At 44.8% G+C, this 13,221-nt stretch overlaps 1 protein-coding gene across 5 annotated transcripts in view; it reads right to left on the bottom strand.

Annotated features, from left to right (window-relative positions):
- The window catches only part of LOC117368010 (transcription factor MafG), a 147,523-nt gene that overhangs the window by 94,943 nt on the left and 39,359 nt on the right, over nucleotides 1-13,221 (bottom strand). For 2 of the 5 annotated variants that reach the window (XM_033961223.1, XM_033961224.1), the window contains one exon: nucleotides 9,564-12,804. The exons of the other annotated variants lie outside the window; for them this stretch is intronic. In XM_033961223.1, coding sequence (XP_033817114.1) covers nucleotides 12,373-12,804 — 432 coding nt within the window. In that variant the 3' untranslated portion in view covers nucleotides 9,564-12,372. Of the gene's footprint in view, nucleotides 1-9,563; nucleotides 12,805-13,221 lie in introns of those variants that run through there. 5 annotated transcript variants of the gene reach the window in all.

Below are 13,221 nucleotides of genomic sequence, written 5' to 3'. Positions count from 1 at the left end.
TTCATATCCACATCAACAGAAGCAGCAAGAAACGACAATGTGCAGAAGCACAAAACCACACACAACAAACAGTATATGCTAAAGAAAAACAGGACCATAAGTGCACCATACTAGCAAATATTCTTGCTATGAAAACCAACAGGAATAAGAGGTAAACTCAGCAGCAAAACCACCTTTGGCAGTATGAGTCCAGTGGTAGCAGCAGCACAGACAGTTACAGACTGCCCTCTTCTCAGATACTCCAGGGTCCCTCAGCATCTTCCCAAAAAGGGCATTAGAAAATCCTACTTCAATGCACTGAAGAGTCAAAAGGAGGAAGAAAAATCACCTTTCATGGCAATAAAACCAGCCAAATAAATATAACTGTAAAAGCAGAAACCTCCCAGATTCACGCCAACACAGTGCTGAGAGTCTCAGGGTCAGATGGTACACTCCAGAGATTCAGTATGAATGGAGAAGGACCAGACAGATCTCTCAACTTAGCTTCTGTGAATGAAACATTTTGAAAATAAATCTTGTATTTCTACTAGCCTCTTAACAGAATGCAGAAGCCGTGCTACGGAGTTTCTGTGTAATGTAAATTTAGAAGGTCTGGAAAGAGGTTCCGAATGAGAAGCCTTGTGCGTCCTGACCAGGTCTCATCTTACAGCCTATAATTAGATTCAGTTGACGATGATTCTTCTATGCTTCTAAAGCAGGGATGTCAAAGTTCCTCCTCGAGGGCCACAATCCAGTTGGGTTTTCAGGATTTCCCCAATGAATATGCATGAGATCTATTTGCATGCACTGCTTTCATTGTATGCTAATAGATCTCATGCATATTCATTGGGGAAATCCTGAAAACCCAACTGGATTGTGGCCTTCGAGGAGGGACTTTGAAACCCCTGTTCTAAAGGCAATGTGCATTTTAACTGTTCATAACAACAAAAAGGACATTATGTACTTACCCTGGTAAGCTCTTTTCCAGTAGACAGGTGAGACATTCTAGACCATAGGTTATTTCCCACTATTCGCGTGAGCTGCAGAAGAAATTCATTCCAGGTTTTTTTACTCTGCTTCCAGAGTACATCACAGGCTAGTTTAGCGCTCTCTAGCAGTCAGTACTAGAGAATGACACATCCGCCCTGTCCGCTCGTCCCCATCCCATCACCGCGAGCTCAGTCCCCATCCCCACCTCCATATATAGTCCTCACCGAGTACAAAGTCTGTTCCTCTCCACCCGATCCAGCAGCCCCCTCCCTCCCTTCCTTCCCCTTATCTTTGCAGGCTTACTTTAAATTTTCATCTTAACAAGCCGCCGGAGCCTTGGAGTCACGTGCAGCTACTGGAAAGTCCTCCTCTGCCGCAACTGAAACAGGAAGTTGCGTCAGAGGACTTTCCGGCAGCCGCACGCGACTTTAAGGCTCTGGTGGCTTGTTAAGATGAAAATTAAAGTAAGCCAGGGAAGGGGAAGGGAAGGAGGGAGGGAGATGCCCGGATCATGACAATAATTCAATGCCAGACGACATGATGCATGACCTACTTCTACTGGAGCGCTGGTCTAGGTCCTGGCAACTCAGTTTTAATGCCAAAAAATGCAAAGTCATGCACCTGGGCAGCCAAAATCCATGCAAGACTTATACCCTTAATGGCGAGATCCTAACAAGAACTGAAGCAGAACGAGACTTAGGGGTCAGTGAAGACATGAAGACTGCAAATCAAGTGGAGCAAGCTTCCTCCAAAGCAAGGCAAATCATAGGTTGCATACGCAGGAGTTTCGTCAGCCGTAAACCTGAAGTCATTATGCCGTTGTATAGATCCATGGTGAGACCGCACCTGGAGTACTGTGTGCAATTCTGGAGGCCGCATTACCGTAAGGATGTGCTGAGACTGGAATCGGTCCAGAGAATGGCCACCCGGATGGTCTCGGGACTCAAGGATCTCCCATACGAGGAGCGGCTAGGGATGTTACAGCTCTACTCACTCGAGAAACATAGAGACAGGGGAGATATGATCGAGACATTCAAGTATCTCATGGGCCGCATCGAGGTGGAAGAAGATATCTTCTTTTTCAAGGGTCCCGCAGCAACAAGGGGGCATCCGTGGAAAATCAGGGGCGAGAAACTGCACGGTGACACTAGGAAGTTCTTCTTCACTGAAAGGGTGGTTGATCGCTGGAACAGTCTTCCACTTCAGGTAATTGAGGCCAGCAGCGTGCCAGATTTTAAGGCCAAATGGGATAGACATGTGGGATCTATTCGCAGAGTCAGGTAGGGAGGGTTATTGGGGTGGGCAGACTAGATGGGCCGTGGCCCTTATCTGCCGTCTATTTCTATGTTTCTATGATTGGGAGGGAGGGGGCTGCTGGACCGTGCAATCTTCAGTGCGATCCTCAATTAATTACAGGGACTAGACCATTCACCGCTCCATGGGCGGTGAATGGCCTTCTCCTTGTCCCTGCGGCGACCATTTTTTTTTCGGCCCCGTTTCAGCAGGTAGCATTCACCGTGTCATTCTCTAGTCAGTACCCAAGCATAGAGAGCCACACCCATCTGTGAAGCAGAGGCACCTGTAACAACAAGTTAAATTATTGTTCTGCTCACACAACTAAACAATACCGTTAACCGCCAACAAAGGCATCAAAGGAGTTCAGAAGTACTCCTTCTTAACCCCCAAAAGGTTGACTGGTCTCCAAGAAACAGATTGGATAAACAGAAGGAGACTGAAATCAGAATCTGAAACAGGCACAGCAAAGACTGGGTGTGGGGTCTAGAATGTTTCACCTATCTACTGGAAAAGAGCTTACCAGGGCAAGTACATAATCTCCTTTTCCAGTGCAATAGATGAGACATTCTAGACCACAGAGACATACAAAAGCAGTCCCCCAAGAAAGCTAGGGTGGGCTTGCTGCGCCAGCCCTTAAGACCAAGGACCTAAAGGCAGAGTCCTGTCTGGCAGCAACATCCACTTTGTAGAACTTGGCAAACGTGTGAAGAGAAGATCATGTCGCCGCTCTGCAAATTTCTTCAGGAGAAACAGATCTAGCTTCTGCCCACGAAGAAGCTACACTCATGGTAGAAAGCGCCTTAACATAAATATGGGACAGTTGCTCCACAAGAATGTAAGTGGACGAAATGGCTCTACGAATCCACCTAGAAATCGTAGCCTTAGAAGCGGGAGAACCCCGCATAATAAAATGAGCCACCACAAATAGATGGTCAGAAAGCGAAACCCTTTAGAGACCCGCCATTAATGCAGGAGCACCCTGCGCACATCCAAGTTCTTTAGCAGACAATCCTGAGATTGGAACCCGTTAGCTGAACAACTGGAAAACACACTTCCGGATGGACATGGAAAGCCAAAACCACCTTCATCAAAAAGGAAGGAACTGTCTGCTCTCAGGATCTCGGAGCAAAGGGTATCGACATGACAATGCCTACCATTCTGAAACTCCACAGTCCCAAGAGAAAGCAACCAGAAAAAATAGTCTGGAGAGTTAAATCCCAGAGAGAAGCATCTCTCAATGGTTCAAAAGGAACACTGGCAAAACCAGACAGCACCACATTAAGGTCCCAGGCTGGAAGCGGATTCTTAACGGGTGGTCAGACCCGAAGATCTTGCTGTAAAAACCAAGTAACATCCGGATGAAACGCCAAAGAGAACAGACAATCCTGGGATCTAAAACCAGATAGACCGGCCACTGGGAGCCACAGAGACGCCATCTTGAGGCCTTTATTTAGGCCCGCTTGGAGAAAGCAAGGACCTGTGACACCTGAGCCAAATAAGGGTCCTCCGTTCTTGGTCACTCCAGCGCTCGAAAGGTCTTCTACACCTTAGCATAACCAGACACCGTGGACGACTTGGTAGACCTAAGAAGCTTTAGCTATGACAAGCTCCGAATAGCCTTTATTATTCTATTTTTTTTTTAAGGCTGAGCGCTCAAGAGCTAAGCCATAAGAGCAAAATGACCCGGATCAGTCATGGCAACTGGTTCTGGAAGAGAAAGTCAGAAAGACACTCAGGTGTAGATTGTATGCTACCCGCAGCTGCATCAGATCCACACACCATGGCCTTCTATGCAAATCAGGCGCCACCAGAATGACGTGGCTGGTGTGAGTTGCAATACTCCGAAGGACCCGGCCAATCAGTGGCCAAGGCAGAAAAACAGATAGAAGAACCTCCGGAGGCCACAGTTGCTCAACAGCATCAAGTCTCTTGCTTCTGAGCCGGATCTGCAATTGAAGAAGTGTGGAGCCATCTTGCTTTGCGCTGTGGCCATGAGGTCGAGGCGGGGCTGCCCCCAGTGCCTCACAATTGCCCAAATGCCTACAGCGCCTAGAATCCACTCACCCAAAACTCTAGATTGATGGATGAGGAAATCTTTCCGGCCCAAGGGAAAGAAGTTAAGCCTCCTGAACCAAGGGAGAGGTCTTGGCTCCTCTCTGACGATTAACAGAGACCACTGCCATCAATGATCGACCACTTCTGTGGTGATGGAGTCCAATAGTCCTGAAAAGGACGACGACTGTAGTGAGCCCCTCCCAGCTATAAAGGCTGACATCCGTGGTTACTACAATCGAGGCAATGCTTAATGGAACGCTCTGGCAGAGTGATTGAGGTTGAAGCCACCAAGTCATACAAACTCTGGCCTCCAGAGTTCATGGAAGACTCAGCTCTAAAACATCTCAGTGGGGGTCCCAGTGAGAGAGGAAGGCATTCTGAAGAGGACGCATTCTGAAGAGGAACCGCATCCAGCTTGGTAATCCTGGAACCCAAACTCTGTAGGACATCTCATGCCGAAGGGGCGCCATCTTCAATATCTCTGAAATCTGTGCTCAGAGGTAAACATGGCCCGCTGCCATATAGACTATTCCAGCGACTGAGTGGGCATCAGAAGGGGTTTTTTTTTTTTTTTGGAAGGGGGGGTTAAGATTCACAATTCAACTCAGGTCCTCCAACATGCGAAGCAATGTCGCTACCGTAGTGCACCCTTTTCTGAGGGCTCTCTGAGCAGCCAGGCGGCAGGATAAGGATGAGCCTGCAACTCCATCTTTCTCAGAGAAGCCGCTACTACCACCATCACTTTGGTGAAGGTCTGGGGTGCTGTCACCAGCCCAAAGGGCAGGACCGAAAACTGACAATGCAGATCCAGCACATGAAAATCGCAGAAACTTGCGGTAATCTGGAAAAATGGGAATGTGCAAATTTGCCTTCTTAAGATCCAAGGAGACCACAAATTCCCCCGGAGCCATTGCTGTAAGGATCAATCAAGTCTCCATCCAGAACCGAGGAAGCTTGAGAGCCGGATGGAAGTGCTGCAAAATCAGAATCGATCTCCAATCTGTTGATTCTCTCTTAGGAACGATAAAATAAACAGAGTATCTGTATGAACCCGAATGTTCGCTTGGTACTGGATCTAAACATAGAAACATAGAAGATGACGGCAGATAAGGGCCATAGCCCATCAGGTCTGCGCACTCTACTGACCTACCCCCAAGTCTACTATCCTAGGGATCCCACTCCTGGTGACAGGTTCCCTTGGCTTAAACCTCTAAGGCAGGGGTGTCAAAGTCAGTCCTCAAGGGCCGCAGTCCAGTCAGGTTTTCAAGATTTCCCCAATGAATATGCATGAGATCTATTTGCATGCACTGCTTTCAATGCATATTCATTGGGGAAATCCTGAAAACCAGACTGGATTGCGGCCTTCGAGGACTGACTTTGACACCTGTGCTCTAAGGGATCCCACATGGGCATCCCATTTGCTCTTAAATTCTTGCATGCTGTTTGCCTCGATCACCTGCACCGGGAGCTCGTTCCAAGGATCAACCACTCTCTCAGTGAAGAAATATTTCCTGGTGTCGCCATGAAATTTTCCACCCCTGAGTTTGAGCGGATGCCCTCTTGTGGCTGAGGGTCCTTTGAGAAAGAGAATCTCTTCTTCCATCTCGATACGGCCGGTAATATACTTAAAAGTCTCGATCATGTCTCCTCTCCCTACGTTCCTCGAGTGAGTACAGCCGCAAACTTTTCAGCCTTTCCTCGTACGATAGATTCTTGAGCCCCGAGACCATCCTGGTGGCCATCCGTTGCACTGACTCTACTCTCAGCACATCTTTTCAGTAGAGTGGCCTACAGAATTGCACACAGTATTCCAAATGAGGCCTCACCATGGTTCTGTATAATGGCATTATGACTTTAGGCTTCCGGCTGACGAAACGCATGCGGATGCAACCTAACAACTGTCTTGCCTTAGATGAAGCCTTCTCCACATGATCAGCAGTTTTCATGTCTGCGCTGATGTTCACCCCCAAATCTCGTTCTGTTGAAGTTCTAGCTAAGGTCTCACCATTCAAGGTGTAAGTTCTGCACGGATTTCTGCTGCCGAGGTGTATGATCTTGCATTTCTTAGCGTTGAAGCCCAGCTGCCAGGTCGAGGACCAAATATCCAACAAATGTAGGTCCTGTGTCATACTATCGGGTGAATTGCCATCTGGCACAATCACTGCACATATCCAGCAGATTAGGGGTGGGGAGTCCATCCCAAACGATTTTTAGACAAATCAAGGAGTTTTGAGGCAGAAACAAAACTTTGAAAAAAAAAGATAAATAAAAATCCAAGATAGCCGCCATCAGCGATTTCATGCCAAAAACAGCATACATCCCCTCCCCTGAAAAAAAAAAAAAAAAAAAATAGCGATTTGAGGTCTGGGGAGGTAAGAGACCTGACCTCTACTCTCAGAAACTATGAAAAACATGATTTAAAACTCTTCACAAGCCACCCCCAAAGTTCCTTTCCTGTCAGCGATTTTAAAAGCAGCAGAGTGGAGAAAAATGACTTTTCTGCCTCAGAAACAGCACCAAATGCTCAGAGTTGTAGATCTTCGGACTGCCAGCTGGCTAGACACCAACTATAACCTCTGCCTCCACTGATCCTCTGCCACATGGTCTGGGGTGGGAAAGGCAGCCTGCGCCTTGAAACCCGGGTGGGTTTCCCTCCAAACGCACATAGCCTGCGCTTAAAACCTGTGACAGGGTCACCGGCAAGCAGACTCTCAAGAAAAGGGACTCAGTATTCTAAGAAGGGTGGCACACAGTAGGCTGGGTCCACAGATCCACCAGAGTTTCTCTGTAAAGCTGCAATCCGGCACTTCTGGACTGCATCCTTTTCTCCAACAGGAGACCACCGGGAAGGGGTCTCAAGGCACTGAAGCCACCGAGAAATAAACTTTTAAGCAAAAAAATAAGAAAATGAAGCAGAGCAACTGCCAGATACTTCTGCATGGATTATATGTTTGCTAGCTCTCAGGCTAGGGGGGTGGAGCATGTGCTCAGAAAAGTTTGTGGATTTCTGCAACTCCCGGATTGTGGGTTGGGATTGAACACCTAGCATATGGAATCCAGAAGGGATGTAACAGAATTGCAAATTGTTCTTAAAGAATTCATTAAAATCTCTATTTTTTTTTCTTCCAGTTTTTTTTTTTTACGTCCAGTGATCACCTTTTATAACCTTATATGGTATCTCCTCTCGGTCATCTTTTCTCCAAGCTGAAGAGCCCTAATCTCTTTAGCCTGTCTTCAAAAGGGAGGTGTTCCATCTCATCTCTACCTTCTCCAGTTGCACTATATATTTGCGAGTGAGTCCTCAAGGTGCAGATGTGCCAGGGACTGATACAGATGAAGAACAATATTTCCAGATTTCTTCTCTACACCTTTCTGGATAATCCCTAATGTTCTACTTGCCTTTTTAGCAGCCAGAGCACACTGGTCTGAAAATGTCAGCATATTATTCAAAATTTAGTTTACATTTGGAAATTTTCAATCTAGAAGTTTAAAGGGGCCCATCCATCCCTTCCATAGCTTTCTCACTGCTGCTGTAAGACTGATATGCAGGATGTATCTGAAAGTGGTTGGTGAAGTTACAAAGGTCAGTGCTGTGTATACAAAAACTGAACAGGAAGCATATTCCATTTCAAACGTACTCAAACAAAGCTGGTACCGTAGACCATAGGGATCCTGGATTTACACAAACAGGAGCTTCACATTCAGGCTCCCCAAGTCCAGCTGGAATCCACTACTATACTGAAGTTTCCACTATGGAGAAACGAGTGTCTTCTGCAAGGAAGAACCCCCTGTCGATAAGGACAGCCAGCTTGGAAGAGAGACACAGATTCCATGAGAACAGCCATAGTGGCTCTCCAGCAAGGAACCTGGAGACCACAGAACACATGAAGAAGCTTGACATCCAGAACTGAAGGAGTCCAAAATGGTCTTAAGACTATGAGAGGTTTCAAAGTACTATCCAAACATACATCAATCCATCTCTTAAAAGAGAGCTTATAAGTGGCAAGAGAGCTTGTTAACAAGAGCTGAAGATTTTACACAAGAAGGGAACCAGATTTCACAAGGAACTATAAAGCAAAACACTGCTCTCTTTGGGATGATGCAAGCTTCATGGTGAGTGCCAGTAGTAAATTTAAGAGACTGAGATCATACTGTCGGAGTGATGCTCATTCCTGTCATAGTATGCACAAATATAACCCCAAATCACAAATTAAACCAATCAAAACATGATCCATCAGCTAGAGGATTTTTAAAGTGTACAGAGAAAATTACAGAGAAAGCAGCTTACAAGTTTCAAAATGCAGTACTGTATATTGATTTTGGTAACATCCAGAATTAAGTCAAAACACATTTCTCCCATCTTAAGGAAATTACATTGGCTGCCAATATTATTTCGTGTTCAATTTAAGATCTTAAAACTTGTCCAACAGGGTGTTTATGACACCTTGCCAAATTATTTGGCCAAATGCACAGTCCTTCAAGAGCAATGAGATCTGAAAATCGTTGATTACTTGATACAAGGAAAACGAACAGTGTCCAATGTGTGCAAACTAAAAAGTCTTGTTTCTCAACTACTGGGCCAGTGTTATGGAATGCCATGAATGGCAGTTTGAGGTTTTTTAGAAATTTGTTGCAATTTAGAAAAATTACTCAAAACCTATATGTTTGCTCAGGCTTACCATGGTTAGCACTTTGCCTCTTTGAAAATGATGTTTACCTCTTTTAAGACCGTTATAATGTATTATTAGTAATTTTGATCCCTAATTTTCAACTGCTTGTATGTGTCTGAAGCTATGTATGTTAAACTGTGAGTCACTACGGAGAAAGTGGATTACAAATGTTTTAAATAAATAAATAAATAACCTTAAAGGGCCACTGTATTATGATGCTCTATTAGAGAATAAAAAAACCCAACAAGGAAAGACAAGGGGGATGTGTTAAACAACCAAAATGGATCTTTATTCAAAACAGTAAATTCCTTATTCAAAACAATAAATCCCAACAAAGATCCAAGTTTCGGCGTTCAGAAGACGCCTTCTTCAGGAGACACTTTGCTGAAGACAATGCGAATACATAATGACTGCATGAGCAGAAAAATCATGCTGAGCTGATTCAGCAAAGTGTCTCCTGAATAAGTGTCCCCTGAAGAAGACGTCTTCTAAACGCCGAAACTAGGATCCTTGTTGGGACTTAATATTTTGAATAAGGAATTTACTGTTTTGAATAAAGATCCATTTTGGTTATTTAAGACATCCAACATGTCTTTTTGTGTTGTTTTTGCCTGTATCCCAAGACGAGGGGCTCTTCTGTTTTGCCTGCTCTATTAGAGAATGACATGGGGACAGAATTTATTCCTGTCCCCACAGATAACCGTAGGAAATCATCCCGTGTCATTCTTTAGTGTCTATCTACACCAGCATTCTTTAATGCAAAGCTTAAGGGTGAGTAGCTGCGCCTATTTCTACTCAAATTCCTCCCTCTCTCCTTAAAGAATGAAACAGGATGAGTTTCTCAGTTAACACCTTTTTTTTAAGTTAAACTTTACTCATGATTTAATAAAGGTGCTAGAATTAAGGAGACACTTTTAAGCTCGGAAAGCTCACATTTTAGACTTTAAAAGCACACCAGTTAATGCCCAAGTCAGAGGTAAAATTAGCTCACATTTACAAGGTACAGTGCCAGCGTGATCCCAGACCTAGAGTTGTAGTTGTAGCGATTCTGGATTTAAGCCCAGATTGGATCAGTACACCCAGAAACCCCAGGTTTGTAGACTACACTGGCACATCACCCTGGATTAACAATAGTCCTAAAACTACTACCATTAGCTCAGAAGTTAAATTTCTAACCTGGAAAAAAAAAAACAACAACTCAAACAGGCTAAGCACTAGGGTACTCAAATCAGGGAATCTATCCTTATTCCCCCCTCTACCAATTCACCTACTCACTGTATTAATGAGAAGATGAGTGACAGTTAAGTTGTGCCACGAATAGGATAGGACTCTGGGTTGGAGGAGGGTGTTAGTGGATGGGGAGGGCATCCTGCAGCAAAGTCAGGAGCTGGACCAGGGACGCTCCAATTTCTATAACTCAACAGTTAGACTTAACTTCCGCCACTGACCAAGGAAGTTAACAGTTACTACATTTAGCTTACATTTTTATATAAGGAGGAGCATTAAACTGCTTACTGCATTGTCAGTTACCTTTATTTAAAGCAGGTGTTAAAGAAATATGCACTAAAATTTTAGCACACATTTTCACCTTGCCCTAGGTCAACAGGAAGCAGAAGCCTTTTTTTTTTTTTTAAAGAAACAAACTCATTTTTGGTATTTCCCCCAAACTCTCCCCCATCCCCAGAAATACACTTGTTGGGGGATCTGGTGCACCAGTGCATTATGGGGCATCTACCATAGAAAATGCAAATTAAACTGGACATGCTACCAGAAACCCATTGGAAGCACAAGGGGGAAATACCAGCTCCCAAGTGCTCTGGTACAGGAAAAAAAAGGAGAGAACAGCAGGGGGGAAGGGAGGCATTTCAGAGATCCTGGACCTAGGTTACAAATACCAGAATGACTGAACTAGAAGTTTCAGTCTTCCCGTCAAATAGGCCTACCCAGTAACTCAGTAGATTCAGTAGTACCTGAGAGAGGAGACCGTTCCCTGACAGGTGACTAGGATGCTAATTTAGACAGAAGACATTTGAGATTAAGAGCTTTAGCTAATAACCAAAACGTTTTAAGGTTAGGAATCCCAAGACTAAGGGATGAAGTAGGTGTGTTCCTCTGGAACAGGCCGTACCTGCAAGTGACTGAGCAGAATAAGCAGAGAAAGGCTTCAAAGACTCCTTTCCTTTCCACCATACTTTGCAGGTTGAAAACTGGCTTCATCTGTGAAAATTTCAGTACAGGCAGTCCCCGGGTTAAGAACGAGTTACATTTTTAAAGCTGTTCTTCAGTCAGATTTGTATGTAACTCAGAACTTGTAGATTTTCAGATTCTTGCTGCTTATCTCTGCTCCCAGCTGACAAAAGGGCCAACTTTCCCTACCAGATCTAAGGTACAGCCTGCACAACCACACACTGTTCTTAATGTGGCCATGCATCATTCCTGAATCTGCTACAGGAGAAGTATAGGAGTCTATGCCACTGGAAATACTGCTCAATGAAATCAAATGAAGCCACAACCACTGTCTTAAGTACAAGTCGTACTTAAATCGGGCGTCTGTAACTCAGGGACTGCCTGTATCAGGAATTGGGGCTCTTCTGGAGATACCTCACAGTGGGGCTCATTCACTGTGCTAAGTCCATGGAGGGGAAAGTACCCTCTCCCCAAATCATGAAAGTGTATGTCATCACACTGGTGCACACCTAGAGCTCACTGCAAGGCTCAGTGACGCTTTAGAATTGCAAACAAAGTGGCAAATAGTACTTTTTTGTTTCAACTTTTCAAAATAATGCTGAATCTCTAAATGCCTTGTCCCTCCTGCCTGTAAGTTACTTGGAATGTGGAGACAGGTGGAAGATCATGGAGAAAGTGCCGCTCAGTTGCAGAGAGTTTCTGTAATTTAATCCATTTCAAAATGAACATCTTTATAAAAGGAGGCAAATGATCACTAATACACATCTCAAAATAAATACCATAATGAACTGATGGATTTTCTTGACTACCTTGAAATACGGAACAGAGATTTTGGTCTTCTTTAGGCAAAGCGTTACACCACAATCCTCCTACTCCCAAGAGATGACTCAAGACCTTCCAGAGGAGTACCCAACCTCATTTTTGTTTACTACTGAAGGAAGATGTAGAAGCAAGCAATTTCTCAGACTTTCAAGTGCCCATTGTGAGATCTGGAATCCAGCTCAGTTGGATATCCAACTGCTTATATTAAGCAGGAAGCAAAAGATTTGGCTGTATGGAGAGTGGGCTTGTAGCAGTGGTATCTCAGCGCAGTCCTTAAGTGGAGCTCTTGTGCTTTGGGGAATATAAGAATCACATTGTTCATAAAGGCGATGTACAGACAAGCCTGGCCAATCCTGCAAACTGTGCCCCCCTACTATGATCTCGCATCTGTTTTGGATTTCACTATTGTGATTACGCTTGTAGTGGCAACTTTGGCAGGAATGATAGGTCCCCGCACAGGGACTACAGGGCTGCGGGCCACAGTTCTAGCAAAGTTCTGGAGAGCTTCATATTTAGAGCGCAGTGTATCAAGTTCTACTTTCATGCTGGCATTCTCAGAAGCCAGTTTCTCTACCTCCTGCTGCAGCTCAGCCTTCTGTTTCTCTAGCTCCTCCTTCTGCGTTACCCTTTTCACTCGACAGCTGGCTGCATAACCACGGTTTTTCAATGTGCGCCGGCGCTGTTTCAATTGGATGATTTCCTCCTTGGACAGTCCCCGCAAATGCTGGTTCAGTTCTCGTACAGACATGGTGACCAGCTCCTCATCTGTCAGGCTGGTACCATTCTCCCCTGGCTCCCGCTTCACCTACATCATAAGAGAAGAGAGTACAGTAGAGCAAGCAATTTCTGAACTACCATATTCTCCATTTCATCAAAATCATTAATCTCTTCCTCACCTTACAAAGCAATGTGCTACATTTGGTGTTTGGATTCACCCTCTCTCATAAACATTCTGCACACCCCCATCCTCTGAACACCATCTGGGTGTTTGGGAGATGAGGAAGATCAAGGATCAGCTTCCTGCAGCCTCTGCTCTACCAGTCAGCTACAGAGTGAATGAAATTTCAGACACTGCTCTCTTCTTCAACAGAAAGTGAGTTCACATGAGACTTAGCATTCAGTAGGTAGGGGAGAAAGTTTGTATTTGTTTATATGGCATCTTCTTTAGGGTGTCTCAAGTTATAACAGAAAGCAGACAGAAGTTGTGCAATGCAATATATTA

Source organism: Geotrypetes seraphini, chromosome 10, assembly GCF_902459505.1.
Source record: "Geotrypetes seraphini chromosome 10, aGeoSer1.1, whole genome shotgun sequence".
NCBI classification, from domain to species: Eukaryota; Metazoa; Chordata; class Amphibia; order Gymnophiona; family Dermophiidae; genus Geotrypetes; species Geotrypetes seraphini.
The sequence above is the reverse complement of the archived record's forward strand: the minus strand, read 5'-3'. Positions and strand labels throughout refer to the sequence as shown.